Here is a 22,682-nt window from a genome sequence, read left to right as displayed (position 1 = left end):
AAAACAATCTCTCCAGAATGCTTCAGGGAAATTTCCTCCAATTCTGCACAAACCTTCAATTAAACTCAAGTATGAACTGAATAGATTTTGGTTGTCAAAGGTCAAAGTTCAAGGTTGCTGTGACCTTACAAGACACATTATTGCCTTGCGAATGCATCTCAGCACCGCCATGAGAAATGTCTTCAAACTCAGTACAAACATTCAGTTGGATCAAAAGACAAACTGATTATATGGTGGGGTTGAAAGAACAGCGATCAAGGTCACAGTGACCTCGAAACTTCTGAAGACTCTTAAACACGATAAGTCAAGTTATCACCAGTTGTCACTTGGACTCAAACAAGAACCAATTTTGATTTCAGTTGTCGAAGGTCACAGTGACCTCACATTGTTGTGAATGTATTATGGCAGGTACACATGAAGGGTCTGACACTGCACTGGTTAGCAGTAGCATACAACCACAGGGCAGTACTTCTGGAGATAAAGAGTGAATGAGATGAGAAGTTACTTTTCCTTGTATCACTATCTCCTTATCACTATTATCTAACCTCTTTTTACCAGTGTCTTAATGAAAACTATGAAAATAATAGACCCCTGACGTATCCTTTAAAAGCAACATCAACAGCAGTGATTAAAATATCTGCCTAGTTGCATGTTTGTGTGAAGGCTGTGCTGCTGTTTGTGGTATGTTTATGCTGGCTTAGAGGATTTAAGCTTTGTATTTGTGTGTTTGCGTCTGATTAAAGAGGGAGTTGTAAAAACACACCAGCCGTGTGCGTCGACACACTCATGCATGGAGTCATACGCTCTTCCTTTGCTCACTTTATCATGTTTGCGCACACACACACAATCTTTCAAACACACAGGCTAATCCTCTTTCCCTGTTTTTTACACAAGCTCTATATAAAGCGACTCCAGTGAGTGTAACTGCAGGATTTGTGAGTCTGTGTGTGTGTGTGTGGCCCTAGAGCTACTCAGGCTGCTTCGCCAACTGAACGTCAGCTCTGCAGCATCAGCATGCTGCACTGTCGGTCAGGACATGTGCTGAGTATCTTTAGCATCCTGCGCTCTGGTGTCGCACTTTCTTCAGCTTCCTTAGTCACTCCTCTCTACATCGAGGCCTAATATATGGATTTTCCCTTATTCACCCGACTAAGTCACTGACCCACTTGTACTCCCCCCCCTACTAGCAAAAGCAAAGCAACACGTTTCATCCCTTTATCTCTTCCCCCTCTCCCTCCCTTTTCTCTATATCTGTGTCCACTGTTTGCCGCGCCACGTGCAGGGCAGATGGTGCACTGCTCCTTCATCTGCTGCTGCTATTTTCAGCAACGTCTGAGGCTGTGATGGGGCCAGCTTGTGCGTACGCAGACTGTTTACCAACGCCCCGCCTGATGGGACACATCTCCACTCGCGTTGTGTCTGGGTATCTCGACACCTGGTCGGTAACTAGATAGATGACAGCTTGACTGCTCGGAACAGATGACTGAGTTTCTGGCTCCAGCCTCCATGTTTGCTCCACTGACACATATGGGGACAGTGACTCACACATTTGGTGCCTGAGTGAAAGAACAGACCAGCAGAAACCTGGGCCAACTGCAGGTGGCTGTTATTGTGTCATGGATCATCCCTTAAAACTGTAAACACCACAGATGCTGCTTGTTTTTATCTTTTCTTTTCTACCAAGTCATCGTGTCTGCATATCAGAATACATGTATATCCATATAACTGCTCCAAAAATACTTCTGCAAGCTGCATGGCTTAACCCCATGGTAAAATAATACTGCTTTGATGAATAGAGAGTTCAACATTTTATCAAAGCAGATAAAGCGTTTCATGCGTTCCACTTTAAAGAACATATGTAAGGCGGGCTATAGGGGAATTGTTTCAAATTTGGTAAGAAGGATCAGTTGGACTCAAAGATGAATTGATAAGATTGTGTTGGTCGAAGGTAAAAGACTTTCAATGAAGGTCACTGTGACTGGACACAACACTATTTTGCCCGTACCTCAAAATTCCTCACAACCTATGAGGTAGTTATTTTCGTTGTTCGATTGCTGTTTGGTTACTCCTAAGCAACACAAAAACCTTGTTAGGATTTGGAAAAATTCATATTTGTTGAAATAGTAAAAAAAGAGATAAGAATATTAAAAAGAGACTGGTGTTTAATTTCTGTTTACCTATTATTTTCACATTTGTAATTTTTTTGGCCCTTTTTTACTTTTTTTATGTTAAAGTAAAAAAAAGAGCAACTTGGTTAGCTTTAGTCAGAAAAAAAATGTAATAATAGATGCAGATTAAAGACAATAGACAACTGTACAATGTATCCCATTGCAATCTGTTGCAATCTGTCGACAGGAAATCAGAGTAAGTATAATTCCCTTTTACCTTTTTAAATGGATAGACTTACTAAAGACAGTGAATTAAGAGAGCAATAGAGGAGCTAATGGGATGTTATCTGGCATCTGCTAGTGGTTGGACACCATCTAAAACCCCAAACTGTGGAAGACCTTCAAACGTAGACCATCTTGTGCTATGTTTAAAAAATAAACACAACAAGGGTAGCTATTTCTCCATTTAATGCTAAACTGGCTGACTAAATTTCATGTTGAAAGCACATATACTCAATTAGAATAATGTTCATATTCTCATCTAGACAGAGAAATAAGTACATTTCCCAAAAGTCTTAAACTTTTGGTTGATGGTAGTCATAAGAGTGCCATCAAAAGGAAACTGATTTTGGTTGTTGGTCAAACGCAAGACAAAACAAATTTCAATCTCCGCTGTTAAAATCAGATGGTTTGAGAAACCAACAACCCCCTCCAACCTCTTTTACACCACCTTAACATCATCAAGCTTGTTGTGCTTTTTCTGCCTAACCAGAAACTACAAACATCTTTCTCACAGCTGCATCATGCTGCTTGATGATATTCATAAAAGTTGTTTTTTAGCCCTCAGGCATATATTCTATTCTCAGAGCCCACTAGTCTGTTTATTGATCGTTAGATTTAGTGTTTTGGTTCAGTCGTCCTCTCATCAACCCTGTTTTCTGCTCAACACATCACGGGGTAGACGGACCAAATTAAGAACTATAGGGGTGAAGATAGTGAAGCATTGAGAGATAAAAAATTCCAGACATTTCATTCAGCACTGAATCAATGGGTTTCCATTCATTGTGTTCTTTACTGCTTGTTATGCTGCCCTCAAGTGGCCAAATATATAATCTATTGCAATTTTACAGCATGTTTAAAAGTGACATCATTGCATTTCTGCCCCCTTTTAGTTGGACTTTAGAAAGTCAGGTTATAATGACTAGTGGTTAAAAATTGACCAGTTTGCCAGTTAAATTGAAATCCCAAATCCTGTTGTCTTGCTCACTTTTGAAATCATTGAAATGACAACAGTAGCATTTGACATTACAGTAAGTCAAAGGTCAGTTCATTGCATCTCTGTTGTTCATAAAAAAATCCTTCCAGGGATAAAAGTGAACTCCTTTCCACAGCGGAGGCATATAAGGTTGGCAGGCTGTTTGTGAAGCTATAACTTCTTAGAGCAAGGGATCAAAAAGACTTATTCAGAGAGTATGTTGAGCTTTATAACTGAGAACAGCAAAGAGCATTGAGAACACTGTGATGCTGACATTTGTGGGACACTGGTTAAAAACTGAGAATTTCAGAATTGAAAGCTGAATCTGATTATTTTGAAGAGGTCCTGCTTATTTGTGTGCATCAACCATAATCATCAATGCAAAAGGCTTAGACGGAGAAGGATGATTGCATGGAAACTCTTACTGGTCTATACACAAGCATAAATACAGTTTGATTTCCATTTACACAGTTAAATGACACAGAGCATGAAAACTACAAAGTGTGCAGGGGAGAGAAATAAATCCAAAGCTTGTTCATGACATCTAGCCCTACATATATGAACCCTAATATTCTACTTGGAGAGAACCCTGGCGAGCACAGGCCATATTGTAAAAACCCAGGCTACTTCAGATAATTTCAACAATTTATGACCTTTACTGATTTTATTAAATGATGCTCATGAACGTGATTTATACGTGTCCAGAGGATAGACTTCAGTTTATGGTTTGGTTATAAAACTCAGCTGTAATACAATGTACAATGGTTAGAAAGGGAAAACAGAATATATATATAATGGAGAAGATAACTTCTGGGGGTATAACTAATGCCATCCAAGGTGACTATCTGGTCAGACAGTGTTTCTCTGAGATGTCCAATTACAATTACCTCAGTTTTGTCTGAATTGAGAAGTTAGTAGTTCTGGGTCATCCAGGCCTTAATGTAATTGAGACATTCCTGAGGTTGAACAAAGTGATGAAATTCATCAGGCTTCATAGATATGCAGCTGGGTGTCATCCGCCTAACAATGGAAGTGGACACGGTGCTTTCTGATGAGGCTGCCTAAAGGAAGCATATATAAGGTGAAGAGTATCGGTCCAAGGAGAGAACCTTGCGGAAGTCCATGACAAACTGGTGTTTGCATGGAGGAGTCATTGTTTATCTATTTATCTATCTATCTATGTATCTATCTATGTATGTATCTATTTATCTATCTATGTATCTATCTATCTATCTATCTATCTGTCTATCTGTCCATCTAACGGTCTATCTTACTATATATCCATCCATCCATCCGCATTTATATCCATCTATCTATCTATTTGTCATCCATCCATACATTTGCATATGTACTTATCTTAAAAAATACTGATAATAGTAATAATAGGAAATACACTAAACCATGTCTAAAGTTGTAATTTCCCCCATTTTTCTTTGGTTATTTCGTATCTTTGTTTGATGTACATATACATGAAATAACTCAAGACCAAATAGGTCTCAATATGTGGACAACAATAAAACACAAGTTGCATACGCCACAGTCCATAAGACAAATGTCCCGCTATCTCTCTCTAGATGCAGCCGGGGTCCTACACACGTGCGTTGCTCTTCCCGGCGCCGCCATTGGCTGCGTCGCGTCACCAGCTCCCCCCGTCCCGGTCTATACGTCACCGCGGCTGTAGCGGTGAGCTCCGCAGAGCCGCACAGACACAGAGGAGGAAGCCGCGCAGCGCTGAGACCAGCCCGGACAGCGCAGGACAGGACGGGGCGAGGCGGTGGTCCCACAGTGGCCCTCATCCGTCAGTGCTATGGCGCACTCCGCGGCGCTCCGCGTGAACCAGGCCCTAGGGCGGGACTACCTGAGACCGATGCCCGCGCACCTGGCGCCGCAGACCGGTGTGAGACACTGCGGTAGAGCCTGACGCCGCATCAGCTGCTCTCCTCCAGCAAGCCGAGGAGGAGGAGGAAGGAGGAGGAGGAGGAGGAGGAGGAGGAGGAGGAGGAGGAGGATGAGGAGGAACATCTACTGATGAGAAGTGTTTCTCCAGCAGACAACTCCGACAAGGACCTCAGCATCCTCGTCTCTTAAACCAGGACCATGTCTGCCATGTGTGTGTCGGTGGTGGTGAGTAGCCCGCACCTCATTTCATTCACACTCTGTGGCTCTTCGTCTTTATTCTCATCCAGCAGGTTTTCCCTCTTTTAAAGGGCCAGTGCCTGTTTTTCTCGTCCTCCCCCGTCCCAGACTGAAGTTTTAATCAACTATCTTAAAAAACCTTTCCAAGTCTGACTGTATTATAAACCCCAGACCGGCAGATTTATTTATTCTCCTCATGATTCAACATCGCATCAGTGTAAATCATTCCTATATGTGGGTGAGCAGCACAAAAGAGTCTCCAGTGGAAGGATGGAGAAAGAGAGGGGACTCAGCAGCCTATTGTTTACCCTGTGAACAACTGGGAATGTCAGTCAATGCAGATTCTTATCTGGAGACTGTCACAACAAAGACATGGTTAGATTTCACAAGTAAACAAGCAAGGGAGAGAAAATAATTAAGCTTCATTTAGTTTAGTTAGATCAAAAAGAAATCAAATCCTGTTTTTGTTTTTTTTAAGGGAAAATGAATATTTTATTATTATACCATTAAATATTCCTGCATTGTTTTATATTTTATATATTACGTAATCATCATTTAATGTCAATGAGGGATGGATTTTTTTTCATGCCAGTATAGTCACTATGTTGTGATCTGTGCTGACATAGTGGTGCCAGTAGCTGCTGGAGATCAAAGTCTCACCATCCTCAGTGTGTCAGATGAGGCTCAGAAGCCTGTCCCTTTGTCTTCTCACAAAGCTTGTAGCCAAGTCGAGGTGTGACTTAAGTAAACACAGGGTCAAGTCTGCCTGTTGACGTCCAATCAAGATGCTCAGTGTCGAGCGGGCCTCTCATTCCCTTTCAAGGACTTTTTCATGGAGTTTTAAAGGTTTGAGTTTGTTTTGTTTTTGGCATTGAGAAAAGAAAAATTGGATGTCTTCAAAATGGATTTGAATTTGTTGTCGAACTGTCGCTGCATCAACAAAGCATTTCCTCAGGGTGATAACTATGCAGAGATCTTTGGCAGTTGGGGATTAATTTCACTTACATTTATAACAAGGTTTGTTTACGGCCACACATTTATTTTTACAACTGATCGCCCCCTGTTGTTTAGCTGCAGTATTGGTCATGAACCCGCCAACTGTCACTCACCCCCGATCACTACTGCACAGACTCTGGCTAAAAAGATGCCATCAGTGCATATAAGATAGCGACACCGGTTTCTCGGATATTTATGCTTCATTTCTGGATAGTGGAGACATGTCTTCCATCTTTATACACAGCCTATGCTGCTGACTGAGAACCACAGCGGATGGTTGAGGTTTAGGTGTAGGCTTCTTCTGCAGTTATTCAAAGGGTCAATGACTGATATCGATAGATATCACACTTTTTTGTGGCAAAACTAAAAAAAACTCCTTAAAGAATAGATTGTGATACTTGTGGATCACCTCCCGTCATAGTGCCACATCATATCTGAAATATGTTCATTCAAAGGAAAGTCAGTGAGGGCCATTTAAGTTATCAGATTGCTGCACTATTTAGTGCACAGCAACACAAAAAAAGTAACCAACTTAAACCCCTGGCTATGTTCAATCTGTTTCATCTGCAGTATCTAGGGATGCACCGATCCGATATTTGTATCGGTACCGATATTGAAGACATTTCTAGATCGGGTATCGGTGACAATGGGCCGATCCATATCGGCGGATCTATTCAGTGTAATTCTATGCTGTGCGCTGTGAGTGACGTCATACGCAAGCAACACGCCGTGTTTACAAAATGCAGCAAGCGAAAGGATCAGCTCCCCCGTGTCACTTATGAGTTTAACAGCACACTGGGGGGGGGGTCCGGTGGCGCCTCACGGCGTCGCTGGTGCGGGGGGCTTTTTCTCATTTTCTTGGGACAGCGGGGTGGTGTCCGCCGGAGGGGCCCCCAGCGGGCGACGTAGCTGAGGTGATCCCCAAGAAGGGCCCGACACGCGTCCAGAGTCGCCACCGCAGCCGACCGCCGTACCCGGTCCCCTCCGACGGCCCGCCTTCCGCACCGGCGACGACTCTGGACGCGTGTCGGGCCCTTCTCGGGGATCACCTCAGCTACGTCGCCCGCTGGGGGAACCCTCCGGTCCGGGGGGCCCCCTCCGGTCGCGCGGAGGGGCCCCTCCGGCGGTGCGCCTCGGCTGGCGCCTAGCAGCTGACTCAGAACTGGTGCGGACCAGGGGAATCCGACTGTTTAATAAGTATCGGTTTTGGATCGGTATCGGCCGATACTAAACCTCAGATATCGGTATCGGAGGTGAAAAAAGCGGATCGATGCATCCCTAGCAGTATCTGCTTAACACACTTTGAAGATACATAACCTGCTGTAATTTGAAATACACTCACTTTACAAATACACTGTATGGACATATTTCCAAACCGGGAGCCTAAAGGCTGTGGAGACCAGTGTGTACATGAGCTCAGGTCCTCCTGGTGCGTCCTGCCTCAGTCATTAACCTCTACACAAATAACCATCTCTGCCCATTGTCAGTGATAAATTCAGCGCGACTGAATCCAAACAGAGTCTCTCTCTGTGAGCTGAGATGAGGAAGAGGCAAGGACACACAGCAACAGGTGCTGCTGCGCTAACAGGCATGTGGGTGGTCATGTGTGTGTATTTGTGTAGGGGGAGGGGAAAAGTGCACATAGGAGGGCATGTCGTGATATTTCGTCTGCCAGTGTGTGCATGTCTGTGTCTGTGTGTGTGTTTATGGTGAGCCCTACTTTAATTGGATAGTAATTGCGGCTTAATGTCTTCTGCCACACACACGCATACACAAACATCCCACCCACAACCAAATGTTTGTATACACAAATCCCTTTATGTTACACATGGGTTTCAACACACATGCACTCCCAAACACATGCATGCGCACAGAACCATCTCAAACTCCTGTTAGGCCTCTGTCCCCTTCCTGCTCTGTGGTTCAGTTTGTTGCTAAGCATTGATCACATGTCTTGTCACAGGATGAGTTCATTTTGTTTTGCTGGTGCAGCTTCATGTCATAAGTCTGTCAGACAGATAGCTCTGGATGTTGACAGCTTATATGTGGTGGCAAGCAGCCTGTCTTGCCACGTGCTATGACCTGCTTATTTTAAGATGTGAAAACACTCAAATGTGCTTCTGGTAGTTATCTAAAGTTTCATTTGCCCTCTGTGGGGCAATCGCTACTGATACATTTTTTTGTGCTGATTAACCAATACTAATCTATCAAACTAATTACTTCATTCATTTTGAGATATTTGTATAAACTGTAATTATATAATACAATGATATAATATATAGCAACCGGTTGACAGCAGCAAATAATTAGTAAAGAACACCAATAAAACACAAGGATATTGCAGCTATTTAGAATTGCACCTTATCCAAATCTCAAATATTCTGCGGTTTAGGTCATATGGTTGATAATAAATTCTGGAATCTACATTTCCCCAAATCCAGTAGGTTGCTCTCCATGACAACAGAAATTGAGCTGGATGTTGTGGATCCCTCTTTAAACTGCAGTTCCTGTCATGGACACTAGACACTAGTTTCAACATTTGAAATAATGTGTGTTGCGAGATAAAAAACACATTTTTCTTTACTTTATATTTCTACCTTTGAGAGCCTATTTCTGCTAATGTGTAAGATTTTTTTTAAGTAATACTTTAAGCCTTGATGGCTTGATTGAAAGGTGTGTCAGTCGCCACGTTCGGTAACGGTGGTCGCTGCCTGATCACCCCACCTCAGCTCCATCCGGGGCTCAGCTCAAAATACGGAGAAATTTAAATATTGTAGTTCTAGGACTTAAAAAAGTATGAGTGAAGTCAAATATCATATGTTTTTTGTACGATCTACAAAAATGCTCAAAGTCAGAAAAGGAGGTTCAGGCACTGCTGTTTGTGACCTATAAATGCTGTGTCTCTGGACCGACCTTCTCGCTGCTGCTGGAGGTAGAATTACAGGCTGTTGAGGGGGGTGAGGTGTTTGTTTCATTGTGTGTGTGTTTGCGTGCGTGCATGCTATGGTTGGATAAGCTCCACAACAAGAACCTGCCCTGCAGTGGTGCCACTCTGTTGCCTGTGTGATGAAAACAAGAGCTGTCTGACCAACCAAGAAGAGATCTGAGGACTCCACCCTCAGATCTCTTCCTTTACCCTGTGATCTGTTTCTTTACTCCATCACACACACTCCTAAAATGCAAATTAATATTGTGTCTCCGCTAGGGGTGAAACGATTAGTCGACGTCGTCGACAAAAATCGATGACCAAAATAGTCGGCGACGAATTTACTCGTCGATGATTCGTTGGTGACGTCATAGCGCGTGTTTCTCGTGCCGCGCAGCGGAACTAAACGTCGTTTTACCGGAGGTGCTGATGAAAGTACCTGAGGAGTGAGCCATCTCGCTCCCTTCCTATCTCTGAAAGTCGCGCATGTGCAAGAGCGACGAAACATGGACCAATGTCGGCGTCCGCTGCCGCGCGCAGTCGCACACCTGGAAGTAAAAAGTTCGGGAGAACTTCACTCTTAACATGGCCCGAGAAAAACTACCTGCAGTATTTGTACAGCGGACCTGCTCTCCATGGAAGCAGGACACGCGCATTTGAGGAGGAGGCACGTTTGACATCGTAACGGAGACGATGCGGACTCGCCTCTGTCAGATGTTATATATACACGTATATACCTGCGCGCAGGATTCTAGATACAATTACAAAAATATGGTTTAAACTTTTTCGTAACGAGTTTAAAAGCGAAATGTTATCCTACTTGATTTTTAATTTATTTTTAGTACTAGCACTTGGCCTGTTCTTGGTCACAGTAAAAAGGGAAACTTAAATTTAAATTAATTTTTTTTATTAGCACTTTGCCTGTCCTTGGTTTTAAATGGACAAAAACTAGATTTTTCTTTGGTTTTGTGTAAACAGTACCCTTATATGCAGCAAAGTGTATTAAAAGAAATTTTTTGTAATGAAGTATCTATCTTTATTGTCTTTATTTTCAGTCATCACATGCCTTGAACAACCTCAAGCTAAATTTAAAAGCTGCTTGCTAAATAATAGCTATTGAGAATTTGTGTCATTCATAATCCGATTAGTCGATTAATCGTTTCAATAATCGGTGACTAATCGACTATCAGAATAGTCGTTAGTTGCAGCCCTAGTCTCCGCCCACGTAGAGCAATAATGCATCATGAATTGCCGTCACATTCAAGTAGGTACCCAGAACCTCATATCACTGTCCACACAAACAGGTGGCTTCGTTTCAAACACACAAAGTATCACAGGGGTTATACAGTGGTAAACTCGTTCAAGACAGATTATGTTTCAAACTCTACACCCCTAGATTGCTCTCTCCAAGCCCAATATAACCCACATGACATCAAGTTTATTTTCAATCTAGAAGGCATCATACAAACACTGATCTTCATTTGTAACAAAACACAACACACCTTTCACCATGTGTCTGCCAGGGGGGCACGGTGTTGGTTCTCATCCTTGTTGCTGCTACAATGTTTCAAAGTCACTGGTTCAGGAGCCTGCACAGTGGCTGGTGGAACTCAGGTTGGGCAGTGCGGCAAGATTGAGAGACAATGCTGGCATAATAAAGAGGAAAGCTGGCAGTACTTAGGCCGAAAATGGACTCATGCAGTGCTGATCTGAAGTGTCTCTGCGGTGGCTCCAGACAGTGTCTGTTATCCTAATGGCAAATGCAGGACACATGTGATTGTGTATTTGTTTTTGTTGGTACAACTACTGAAAGACACAAACTCTGACTGTGAACGTCTGTTTTCTTGCTGTTATCTTACCTCAGTCCCTCCCTGACATGCTGAATAGCGGCCGTTGCAGTAATTATCTTCATTGGCTTAAAACCATGCTGCAGACCGAGCCAGGTCATCTGAGATCAGTCTGCGCCCAGACTAGCTCCATCACAAGCTGAGATGAAAATAGCTCTTTTTCGCATGTTTATATTCTATGAGCTATAGCACATGTTAGCTTGGTGTATACAGCTCTTTATTTAGTGGAAAATATTACATCAAACATAACAACATGTATATTATTGGGAAATCATAACATTACATTAATAATGTTAAATCTATGAATCTGTTTAGTAACCAGAAGGATTTTCTTGGTCCACGTAATCTATACGTGACTTTAAACTCCAATGTCATTGAGACTATTGGCAAATAGCCAAAAAGTGTATTTATAAGTTTTTCATTTTCTTATCATCATTAGCATTTAATTTGCATGTAGATCATTAATTTGAACATTCTTTGGTATTAAATTAATAAGTGGAAGCTACTCTGACTTGCTTGGTAACTGATTCCCACTAGAGTAAATGTTTTATTAATGTCACACCAAGTCACTGGTGGAGTCTTGCCCTAAGCACTTAGTAGGATTATGGCAATCTACCACACAGAATATGAGTTGAATAAGATTAATATTAGGTTCATAACATAGGCTACCTAGCATCAACCTCCTGAAGATGCTGTATTTCATTTAGGTATAATTGTTTCCTCTTGTGTTAGTGTGGCTCTATTTTGAGGTGTCTGATTGAATGTAAATGCTAATATATTGGCTAACACTAATAGTACTGTCACAGACAGGTGAATGTGTCAAGCTGGAGAATGAGGGATCATTCTGTAAAACCCAAAGCATTCGTAATGAACGACATTTTTTGTTGACTATTAGCAGCTGGGTAGTATATTTTAATGAGCCTGTTTCTCCAGAAAAAACTATATCCGTGCCATGGGTAAATATACGAAAGGTTTCTTTTTTAATACAGCATACCCTCCCTCCCTGATCCTCACATTAAATTGTGAGCAATACACCTGGATTATGGGGTAGTTCAGGGCATAACATTTTACAAACAAGCAGAAGGAGCCACAGGGGCACAATCCATTGTCCCATAACAAGCAGAATGTTCCCATTTAGTGCTGTGGGCACCTCCCACCAACATTTTCACTTTGAACCTTGATGTGAATGAATGCATTGATAGTGACCGATTATGAATAGCACGTGAAGAACATTGTCTGATGTTTATGGATGAGGTTCTGAGAATGAACACAGAGAGACAAATTGGTGGTGTGGTGAAAGGACAATGGAGTGCAAGAAGAATGGGCAGCCTTATCCTTATTTGTAGAGTTATTCTTCCTTTCAATCTAAATACAGGTTTTGTATGTCATGCTTTCTCCAAAAACCTCAATGATCTTATTTTTTTGTATGCATTGGATTTCATTTAAACCAGGATTTACAAATAATTTAGAGACATTGTAACAAAGCAAACAGGATTTCATATGTGTGGCCACTTTATGCCCAATCCAATCTCGCCTCTCTTAGGAAACTGAATGCACTGGTATGAAGTGGGGATGACCCTGCATGTTTTGTGTTTTGTTCAGTAGAAAAATTATACTACAATTCCAAGTATCAGATTTCTCTGATACTTCTTCTGGGTGTCAAGATTCAAGACGCCTTCTGTGTCAGACTGGCAAACATGGAGCTTAATTCTTTCCTGTGACTTGGCTGAGAGACACAACAGAGTACCTACTCGACCCTGGAGTGCACAGGAGATCAGGAGGGAGTTTTCCTTGGTTTGACTTCACTGTTGCACCTGCAGTACGTAAACATATGAGCTGTGTCTCAATTTAGGGTCTACATCCTTCGTCGCCAAATGGGATCGACAAATGTGTCCTTCCACCGCTGAGCCACGGAGGCTCCACGGAGTGGATCCTTCCCGGCCTAACATATTTGATGATGTATTGCACTTCAGTGACAAATTGTTTTTTAGAGGGGAAATGGCAGCAGCAAGCAATAAGGAGGATGCAGACACTGGATTGAGACACAGCTATTTTGTCCATCTCAATTCAGGGGCTGCATTTGAAGATCATTTGCATCACAGCGGCAGGACAAGACCATCCCATTTCGAAGGCTGACCAAAAACCAAGGGGTATAAAACAAAACAAAAAAAACTCATCATGTCCAACTTCAACTCTCTTGCTATAGGTGATAGCAATACGAGTGAAACATGATTGTGACCCAGATCATAGAAATCCGCCATAAACTAGACCGTCTCATTTCGATTCAGCCTTTGTAGTCTACACATAGAATAACCCCCCCTTCATGGCCTGCATAGACCATGGCTCCTGCAATGGGACACAGCTACAGTTTTATGAATGAAACTGGACCTGCAGCCACATGGCCAGAGAAAACTGCTCTTAGAAAACTTTCCTGGCCAGTCCTCGATTTTTTTCATTGCATTCAGATCATTATAAATGACAATGTTGACAAGTGATGATATTTCCACCTAATTTCAACAATCTTGAAATTCAGAATTTGAGAATTCCAGGAAATAAATGAATAATTTATGTAATTTTTTTGTCTAATTTTGCAAGAGGCTGTTCCACATGTCTCATGATGAAAATATTTGAAATATTGTTTTAATTTTATCTTTTTGCAAAACCACTGTTTGTCCACAGTCGACAAACTAATTTCAAATTTCTCCAAACTAATTGTTAAACAGGAGGAATAAAGAAATAGAGACTTGCCATTATAATGAGTTAACTGCTGTCAGCCTTGTAGCATTATTGGAGACAGTCCTCCACCAGTCAGACCTTGTGATATCGTTTCCCTGACGTGATACACAGAGTGTGTGTGTGTGTGTGTGTGTGTGTGTGTGTGTGTGTGTGTGTGTGTGAAGTTAGGCATGTGTGGCCTATTCCCCTAAACCCAGTGAGATGTTGGCTTCCCAGCATAGGTGAGAGGGGGGCCTGAAAAAAAGTTATAGTAAGCCAACTTTATGTGTCTGTGTTAAATTCTTAGTTGTGGTTGTACAGTGAGTTAGACATTTAACCTTTATGGACAGGGTGAGTCAGACGATTGAGTAAATTAAATTATGTTGGGTTAACTGGGGTTCTGAATGAGGAAATTCTCCCATAAATCACATCAAAGCAGCTTCATACTAAACGACCACATGAGTTGTGTTGAAAATGTGACCTACCAGAACCATTGTAACATGACACACTGCACACCCGGCTGTGAATTTGGTGACTCCACATTGGCCTGGGTGTTTAAGGCTGACTCACTGTTGGTCAGGAAACCCTTTTGGATTTGATGATGTCATGCTGTAGTTTTGTGTGTGTGTGTGTGTTAAAGTGTGACTAGCAGTGTATAAACCCAACCTCAAACATGGCGCTCTTGGTCCCTCTGGCTGTGGTGGTGTCCAGGCAAGAGAAAGATACAGTAACTTAACAGCTACTGCCATTGTCTGGATAATTCACTTTAAAAGACTTACTGACTTTGGTTTTCTCTTGACTCTTTCTCCAGCACCACACTTTAGCTAAAATGACCTGATCCTATATTTTGTATGCTTAAGGTCTTAAAACTTGTAAATGATACTCAGAAGCATTTATGACCCTTAAAGATAGATCCATTCTTAAGATAATTTGCGAAATGTTGTTTTATTTGACCTGTTCTTTATCTTTGAATGAAATATCCTAATAAAAAGACAATGGGAAGTAATGAATGGCCTGCAGGCCAAATTTGACCATCCAACAGAAATACCTAGATCCCAGTGAAAATGTTTGTTTTCCCTTATATTATTTGCCTACAAACATCCACACGAGTTGCTATCAATCAGCAGAAATAAGATTACAAAACTTTTTCTTAATATTTTCTAACACGACAGGACTCAAACCATAAATGAAGCACACCAGGTGGCAGCCAGTCAGTAGTTTATTTGCCCAGTATATCATTAATACATTTCTAATGTTTCTTTCTCTTCTCCACTCAGCTCTTATATACAGTGGTGATTGACATCTCAGCCCGAGTTTTGACCACAACAAGCCCGGCTGACCAGCTCGTCCTATCTCCCCGTCACTACCAGCATACAGACCCTAGCTCAGGCACCCAGCTGGTCTGCGACAAGTGCCCGGCTGGTACCTACGTGTCCTTACACTGCTCCCCCACAGCTGTGAGGGAGTGCAGCCCGTGTCCTGACGGCACCTTCACACGGGGCGAGAATGGAGTCCAGCAATGCCATCGCTGTCGGGCTCCGTGCCCTACAGGCTTTTTTGAGAAAGCCAGCTGCACGACCACCCAGGACCGTATATGCATTTGTCCACCCAACAGCTACTTGTCGGTGGATAGTGCAGAGTGTAAACCACACTCACTATGCCCTGTGGGGACAAGAATAAAAAAACGAGGCAGCGCAACAGAGAATGTGGTCTGTAAACTATGTACCAAGGGCACTTTTTCAGATGTGCGTTCGAGTTTGGTGAAGTGCCGAGCCCACACAAACTGCCAAGCCCAGGGACTGGTGCTGCTCACCCCAGGGACTAGAGAGACAGATAATGTTTGTGGACCCTCCTCTTTATCTTCATCTGTTTCGACAACCACCTCACCTGGGCCTTCACAGGATGTGCTTGAACGCCAAACTTCTTCATTATCGTCACTGAATGGACCTGCACATGAAGGTGAGAGCAAGTAGCATATAGTTCTTTTTTTACCATTTAGTTAATGGTAGTTTGCAAGTATTTCCATATAGTAAATGTTTCATGTATTTTTAGAGACATTTTCAGACAGTGGCCTTGGAATTGGCTAGCCTCCGAAATGTAATGAATTTAGCTAACAGCTATTAGCCTTAGTATGATTTCTCATTCATTTCAACATTGTCTGCACCATAGGTCAACATTTTGGGTAGAAGGATTTTTCTCTGTTTTGTGTATGTGAGAATATGACGAGCGATTAGCCTAGATTAGCACAAAGAGTAGTAGCATTGGGAAAGGGCTAGCTCGGCTTTATTTGTGGCTCAAAATGTATTCAATTGCACTGATCTGTGCATTGCATCTTATTTGTTTAATATAGACAAATTTGTATTGTAGATGGACATTTAGAGCATATTTTATCCTTCTTCCTCCATTCTTCAATTTAAATTAGGTTAATTGGCTCCAGTAAGCTGAAGTAAAGACGTCTTGAACAGTGAATGAAGTCACACTACGTTTGTGTGTTATAATCCGAGCTTCTGTGTACTTTGTCATGGTAGCTGGTCAAGCTGCTCATGCATGTTAGTGCATGCGAGTTCCTCAATGGCAAGACCTCTGAAAAAAGCCCTTGTCACTAGACAAAAAACAACAGGAACACATGCTCACATATGGCTTTTGTCTTCAAGGTGAACAGGTCCGATAATTTTTTTATTCCCTGGTCAAATGACAGTGCAGTAGTCTCAATTATTGGTCCGATCAGCCGCTAAGTAAAATGGGACCCAGGCGGCAGCTCTAATTTTAGAGCTATGATGCCTCAAAGAGCACAGTTTTGTGGGTACTCAGAGTCACTTTATCTGTTGTGAACTGTAAGAATCACCTGGCTAAAAACTAAAAGGGAGCAGGAAGCATTTTCTTTGTTCTGAGATGCTGGTGCTAATGAAACAGCTAATGGCAGTCCATATTATATACAAGAGTTTAAAAGAAACAGCTTATAATATCTTTGAATTTTTTGGCCTCAGATCGTATTCAGACCAACTTCACTCTTTATACACAACATTGTAAGTTAAATTGTAAATGATCAAATGTCCATAAATCTTCACTCAGTTATCTATATTGACTAATTGAGAATACGTTTATAGATTGTTTTTGAAAACATACAAATTATGAAAACTTATTTCCCTTGTATACAAACGTACTGCTGCCAAGGGGCTTCTACTATGTATTGAATTAATTAGTGTAACTTAATGGATCAAAATTAAATTTGTATTCATTTTAAAATCAACAAACCATTAAGTATGCAAGGAATGCATCTGTCTGAATACTTTCTGAAGCCACATCATACATTTTAAATGACTTGTTGTTCACACAGATTGTTGTTGATGTCTTTATAGCTGTGTATTATCTCTAAAGTTGCTGTTGTAGCATTACCACATCAATGACACACAATTTCCCTCTGGTAATTCACAAAGTGAAGGGCATTTGTAGTCAGGGAAACAAAGTGGTTGCAGTTCCTTATCTCAGGAATGCTACTACTTGCACTTAGGAGGAGTTATGGGTATTTCTCTCTTCCTTTGTGACCCTTTTTTTCCACCGCCCCCTCCCTCCTTCCGAGAAAGTGACAAATACCTCCCTCTCCCCTTTGTCTTCTTGTTGTCTTCCCTCCTTCGTCATCTATTACAGTTTTTACGTCATTCTTGTCTCAGTCAGTCTGCTGGTCATTTCTCAGAATCAACGATCCATGTACCCCTCCTCCCATCACTAACACCTATAATACTGTCACTGCTGTTTGTGTTGGCAGGGGATCGATGGCTTCCCACACAGTCAGTTTGACCTCGTCTGTGCTGTAAGAGGGAAAGTGGGGGTAGGCGACTGGGGGTGTTACATACTCATTGCTTTTAATTTTCACCTGTTTTACTAGTGGAGAATGGGTAGGATCACCATATGAAGGGATGGAAAGGAGCAGGGAATAAGTTTTACTGTGTGCACAAATGTTATGGCAGCATGTAGACTGTTATTTAGTGATCCCACACCCCAAATATGCTGCCTCTGTTGTTGACAAAACAGCAATAAAACCAGGTGACCGTGGCTAACATTAACAATCCAGTTATGTCCACACAGCATTAAAACATGACAGATTTGGAATATTGAGAAGCTGCATGTCTCCTCACTTGGAAGAGGCTGACCTCCTCCCTCCACCTCCCATGCTAACATGTTACTGGACCAGTCTCACAGCTAAACACAGAGGTTATCGGCCAACAACCCTGCTGTCAGTAACATGGCAGACAAGCTGACGTGATATTAAAGTATCTAAGCTTTATTGAAATTAGTAACGGTAATGTAATCACTCAGTTTCAAACTGTAATCCCTTACAACCATTGTTACTAAAAAAAATTAATCACATTAATGTAACATTGTATAAAAAACGACGGTACTACGGTGTTCATGTCCCTGCAAATTAGAAAAGTGAAATTTTCACTTTCAAAGTTTCACAACTCACGCCCTCTCTCAGTCTGACGTTACATTGTTCAAGATATTTAGATAAAGGCAATTAAAGACTTAAATTTGGGGATTAGATTTAGTTTGTGTACCTGCCTGCTGATATGAGGATTATCCGGAGTAACACACATCCAGGTGAAAATCCTAAAAACATTCAGCAGATCATTCATGATCTAATGCCATTATACTACACCAGTACGAGCACACAGCCACATCTGTAATCAATACAGATTAATTATACTACTCATATTGACTGCTCATGAAATGTCAGCTAATGTTTATGTCAAACAGTCCTACGTGTTATTTTCCCAGAAACTTATTTGGCTGTAAATCGTTAGCCCAATTGACCTAACTCCCTCTCACCTCTATGTATTCTCCTCTTGAACTGCTAAGGGTCTGATGAAAAACATGAAAGTCAATTCTATTAATGTGGCCCTGTTCATACCTGGCAGTAACACGCATCATTGGTGATCTAATCACAAGCGGACAGCTCAAAGTACAGGTGTGAATGTACCCAAGATGCATATGGGACACATCGCTCAGACCTCACATGGAGGTGGTCGGGGCTGCATATGGCATTCCTTTAGCAGTCTCAGAACCCATCAATAACCAAATTTAAGGGATAATCTATCTGTATTAAGAATAATCTGATATTATTGAACTTCAGAATTGGACTGACTAGTTTGGAGAATACTGCCCAGCCAAGGATGGAGTGAGACAGCAAGCAAAGTAATTGATTTAGAGCACAAGACAAGGTTAATACTTCTTCAGTTTGTGGGCCAGATTATAGTGTTAGTATTCCCTCCCCTGATGCCTCCTGTTTTCATTGTCTGGGCTGGGTTGAGTGAATTGTATTCCCTCTCGCTCTGTCTGTGTGTCTCTCATCTCTTACCTGTGTACTATCTTATTTCTTCATGTTCTCTCATACCTACTCATCTTGTTTGTTCTATCTTTGTCTCCATCTATCTCCCCGTCTCTTTTATCACAGGCATCTACAGCCAGTCAGCACCCATGCCACTGAGGGAAAGCCCGGGATGGGAAAACCGGCGTACAGAGGAGCTGAGTCCCCCAGGCACTCCCATCCCACAAAGCCGTGATCCCCCAAGGACTCTACCACCCCCAGCTGAAAAGCAACCAATGAATAGTGAGCACCAGAGGGGGCAACCCAATTCTGACCCTGTGCCAGGGCCCAACAAGCAGGCAATGGAGGGTCTGGAGGTTGCTGAGGTACTCCAAGTTGGGACAGGTACCAGCAAGGTTGCAGAGCAGGGGAGTGGAGGTGGTATCTCCAGCTACTACAGGCCCACGCGGAGGGGGTCCCCAAGGCCAAGTACTCATAATCACTTTGACATCAATGAACACCTGCCCTGGATGATCGTGCTGCTCCTGCTGCTGGTTTTGGTTGTAATTGTAGTGTGTAGTGTGAAGCAGAGCTCTCGGGTGCTTAAGAAGGGCCCAGTGCAGGATCCAAGTAGCATCATTGAGAAGGCGATTCAGAAGAAACCATCTCAGCCTCCAATGCAGGTCAAGGAGAAGTGGATCTACTACTCCAACGGCCAGGGTGAGTCTGCTTTCTCTTTGACTTCTCAAAGAATGGTTCTACTAAAGGAGTGTGAGCTTCCTTTGATTCTCAGATTGGCAACAAATTGAATGAAAAAACAAAACCAAAAGGAATGTCAGTAAGGTGTTGGTCCATCACAAGCTACCAATAAAATATTTTCCAAGGCGGTGGAACTCTTCTGTGCTCTGATGATTGTAGGGCTGTACGATATATCGAAAATGTATCATCATCGCAATATCAACGTGTGCGATATACGTATCACGAAAGACGGATTAAACTGCATGCATTCCAATGCCTTCACACTCTGCATGTCAAAATATTTGGCCAATCAGATGGAGGCCTGCTGCTCTTGATGGTAACGTAACCATATTCATATCATTGACAGGTTTTTCCGCCAACGAATCATTGTCGGAAGAAGAGAATAGAGAGAGAACTGCGAGGCGGCTCCCTCAAATCTCACTCCTCCTCCTCCGACTAAATTCTATGTGGAATCTTTTTGTGATCACGTTTGCCCCCCAGTTATTGTTATTAGTTGTGAAGCTGTCATTGGTCTCTATCTGTAGCCAGAGACCGACTATTTAGTAAGTAAATGTAGCTAGCTTACTACGCAAGAAAGTGAGGCTGACATTCTTAGGCAAATACAGTACTTATAACATCAGGTCACAGGGCATTTTTACATAAACTGTGCCTCTTGTTCACACTGAACTTGTGTAAAGCGTATATACGTGAATTATCTGTGTTTATTTGTGTACATAGGTCAAAAGCCAGATCTCTGAACTATCATTTTTAAAAAAGGATATAACATAAACAAACACTGTTACATGCCCACAGAGAGAGTATCATATCTCAGCTTTTCCATTGTTTTTCTTATCTCAGAACTCATCTCATGTCCTGCATCTGCTACACAGGAGGTTGTGGATTCTTAGTTGCACACCGTGTCTCGTTCCGGTGTACTGACACGCATTAGACCGGCTCCTGAGGAGTGTAGAACCGTCTGCTGATCTGATCACACTAATGCAGGTTTCTGATCCAATCAATTCTGCCCCACATGCTGATGAGGGCAGTGGTTACACAATCAAGGTCATGACCCTGTTGTTGTACCACCCTGCAGTCCGGCCCTAACACACACTCAGGTTTCCACACTGCTCTCAGTTCTCCAATTTCATCTCAGGTTCTCCTTCCTATCCTCTTCTCCTGTTTACCACCAAGTCTTCAGGTTCCTCTTTTGTCATCCTTCTACATTCTGTCTCATCGTTTTCTCATATCTTTGTCTGGCTCTTTTGTCACCTTTTCTTTCATGCACTTTACCTTCCATTCAACTCCACCCGTCTGACTTCTCTTCTCATTCACAAGCCTCAGCCTTTTTTACTTTGAATATCTTTGACTTTATCTTATCTCTGTCTCTCTTTATATGCTCTTTTAAGGTCAGTCTCATTTTTCTTTTGGTTGTTTGTGTTACTATCTGCCCTCCTTTTTCATTCTCCATTTCCCCTCTTCACTTATCTTCTTCCTTGTTCACTCCATTATCACTGGCACCCCCTTCAACTTCTTTGTCCTGTTTGTTCACACTGTGGCTATCAACGAGTAGTGAACATTTAGCCCCACAGCTGAGCTCTCGATTTCACAGTGAAAGACAAAAAGAAACTCAGGGGACAACTCCCGCCTGACTCTCCACTTTGAAACTGTGTTCTGTGTGTAAGTGTGTATGTGTGGGTTTTTGTGTGAGAGAGAGTGTAAGTGTGTGTGTTTGTGTGAGAGAGAGGGTAAGTGTGTATGTGCTATGATAAGCTGAGCCACCCGCCACCCTCTCCCTGCTCCCTCCGTGACTGACCACAGAGAACTGGAATAATCTGGTTTTAGCTGCACTGGGGTTGTTGCTTGGTTGGCAAAGCACATTAGTGGGTCAATCGGATAGTAAAAAGAGCTATAAAGAGAAGGAAATACAGAGAGAGAGATAGTGGAGGAGTTGTGTATTGTTAGACTAGATACCTAAAGTATAAGTTAAGCTTTTACCATTGTCCATTGCAGTTATGTTGATTTCAAATCCCTAATCAAAAGAACTGTTGTTCTTAATGCTGCAGTAATGGATAGTCTGTGTATGAACAATTGATCAGTGGTAATGGGAAGGGCTTTACTTGAAGTGACGAACATGCAAAAAAGTAAAACACAACAGTGCAGTTCCTTTCAGCTTTATGGATAATTTTAGTGTCTCTATGCTCATTGTTTTGGATTCAAGTCTCAAAACTGGTTCTCTCTCAAAAGCTGGTATACTGACTTTGTGCTATCCACTCTGCACTAAGGTTTGCCGATTGGATGAAAAATATTATCTATTTGCGATGGTTTTCTGTCTGATTTTCTGGACTATTTATTATTTAATTTCGCTTATATGATGGTCTGCATCCTGGCTATTTATATATATATTCATTCGTTCAGGCCCTCCTGACTTGATCACCTTTTCTTTCTCTCTCACTCACGTAAACACACACAGACACATACACACATATGAACACAGCATCATCGCATGCATCTGTAAACTCTGACTTACTTAACCCTGTAAGACCCAAATATAGAAAAACCTAAAAAAAAAATTATTTGACCTTTCAGATCATGTTGTATGAGGCCTTTGATGCAGAAATGAAAGTTTTTAAAAAAAAAAAAAGTTTATGTACGTTTT

The 22,682-nt window shown here is 42.0% G+C and overlaps 1 protein-coding gene across 1 annotated transcript in view; it reads left to right on the top strand.

The window, feature by feature from the left end:
• Window positions 1–5,425: 5,425 nt before the first annotated feature.
• Window positions 5,426–22,682, top strand: part of tnfrsf21 (tumor necrosis factor receptor superfamily, member 21) — a 44,717-nt gene continuing 27,460 nt past the window's right edge. Inside the window, exons 1-3 of the mRNA XM_061091841.1 lie at window positions 5,426–5,487; window positions 15,261–15,942; window positions 19,436–20,008. Coding sequence (XP_060947824.1) covers window positions 5,461–5,487; window positions 15,261–15,942; window positions 19,436–20,008 — 1,282 coding nt within the window. The 5' untranslated portion in view covers window positions 5,426–5,460. The remainder of the gene's footprint in view (window positions 5,488–15,260; window positions 15,943–19,435; window positions 20,009–22,682) is intronic.

Source organism: Limanda limanda, chromosome 18 (genome assembly GCF_963576545.1).
Source record: "Limanda limanda chromosome 18, fLimLim1.1, whole genome shotgun sequence".
Taxonomy (NCBI): domain Eukaryota; kingdom Metazoa; phylum Chordata; class Actinopteri; order Pleuronectiformes; family Pleuronectidae; genus Limanda; species Limanda limanda.
Note: the sequence above shows the minus strand (reverse complement) of the source record. Positions and strands in the feature narration are given on the sequence as shown.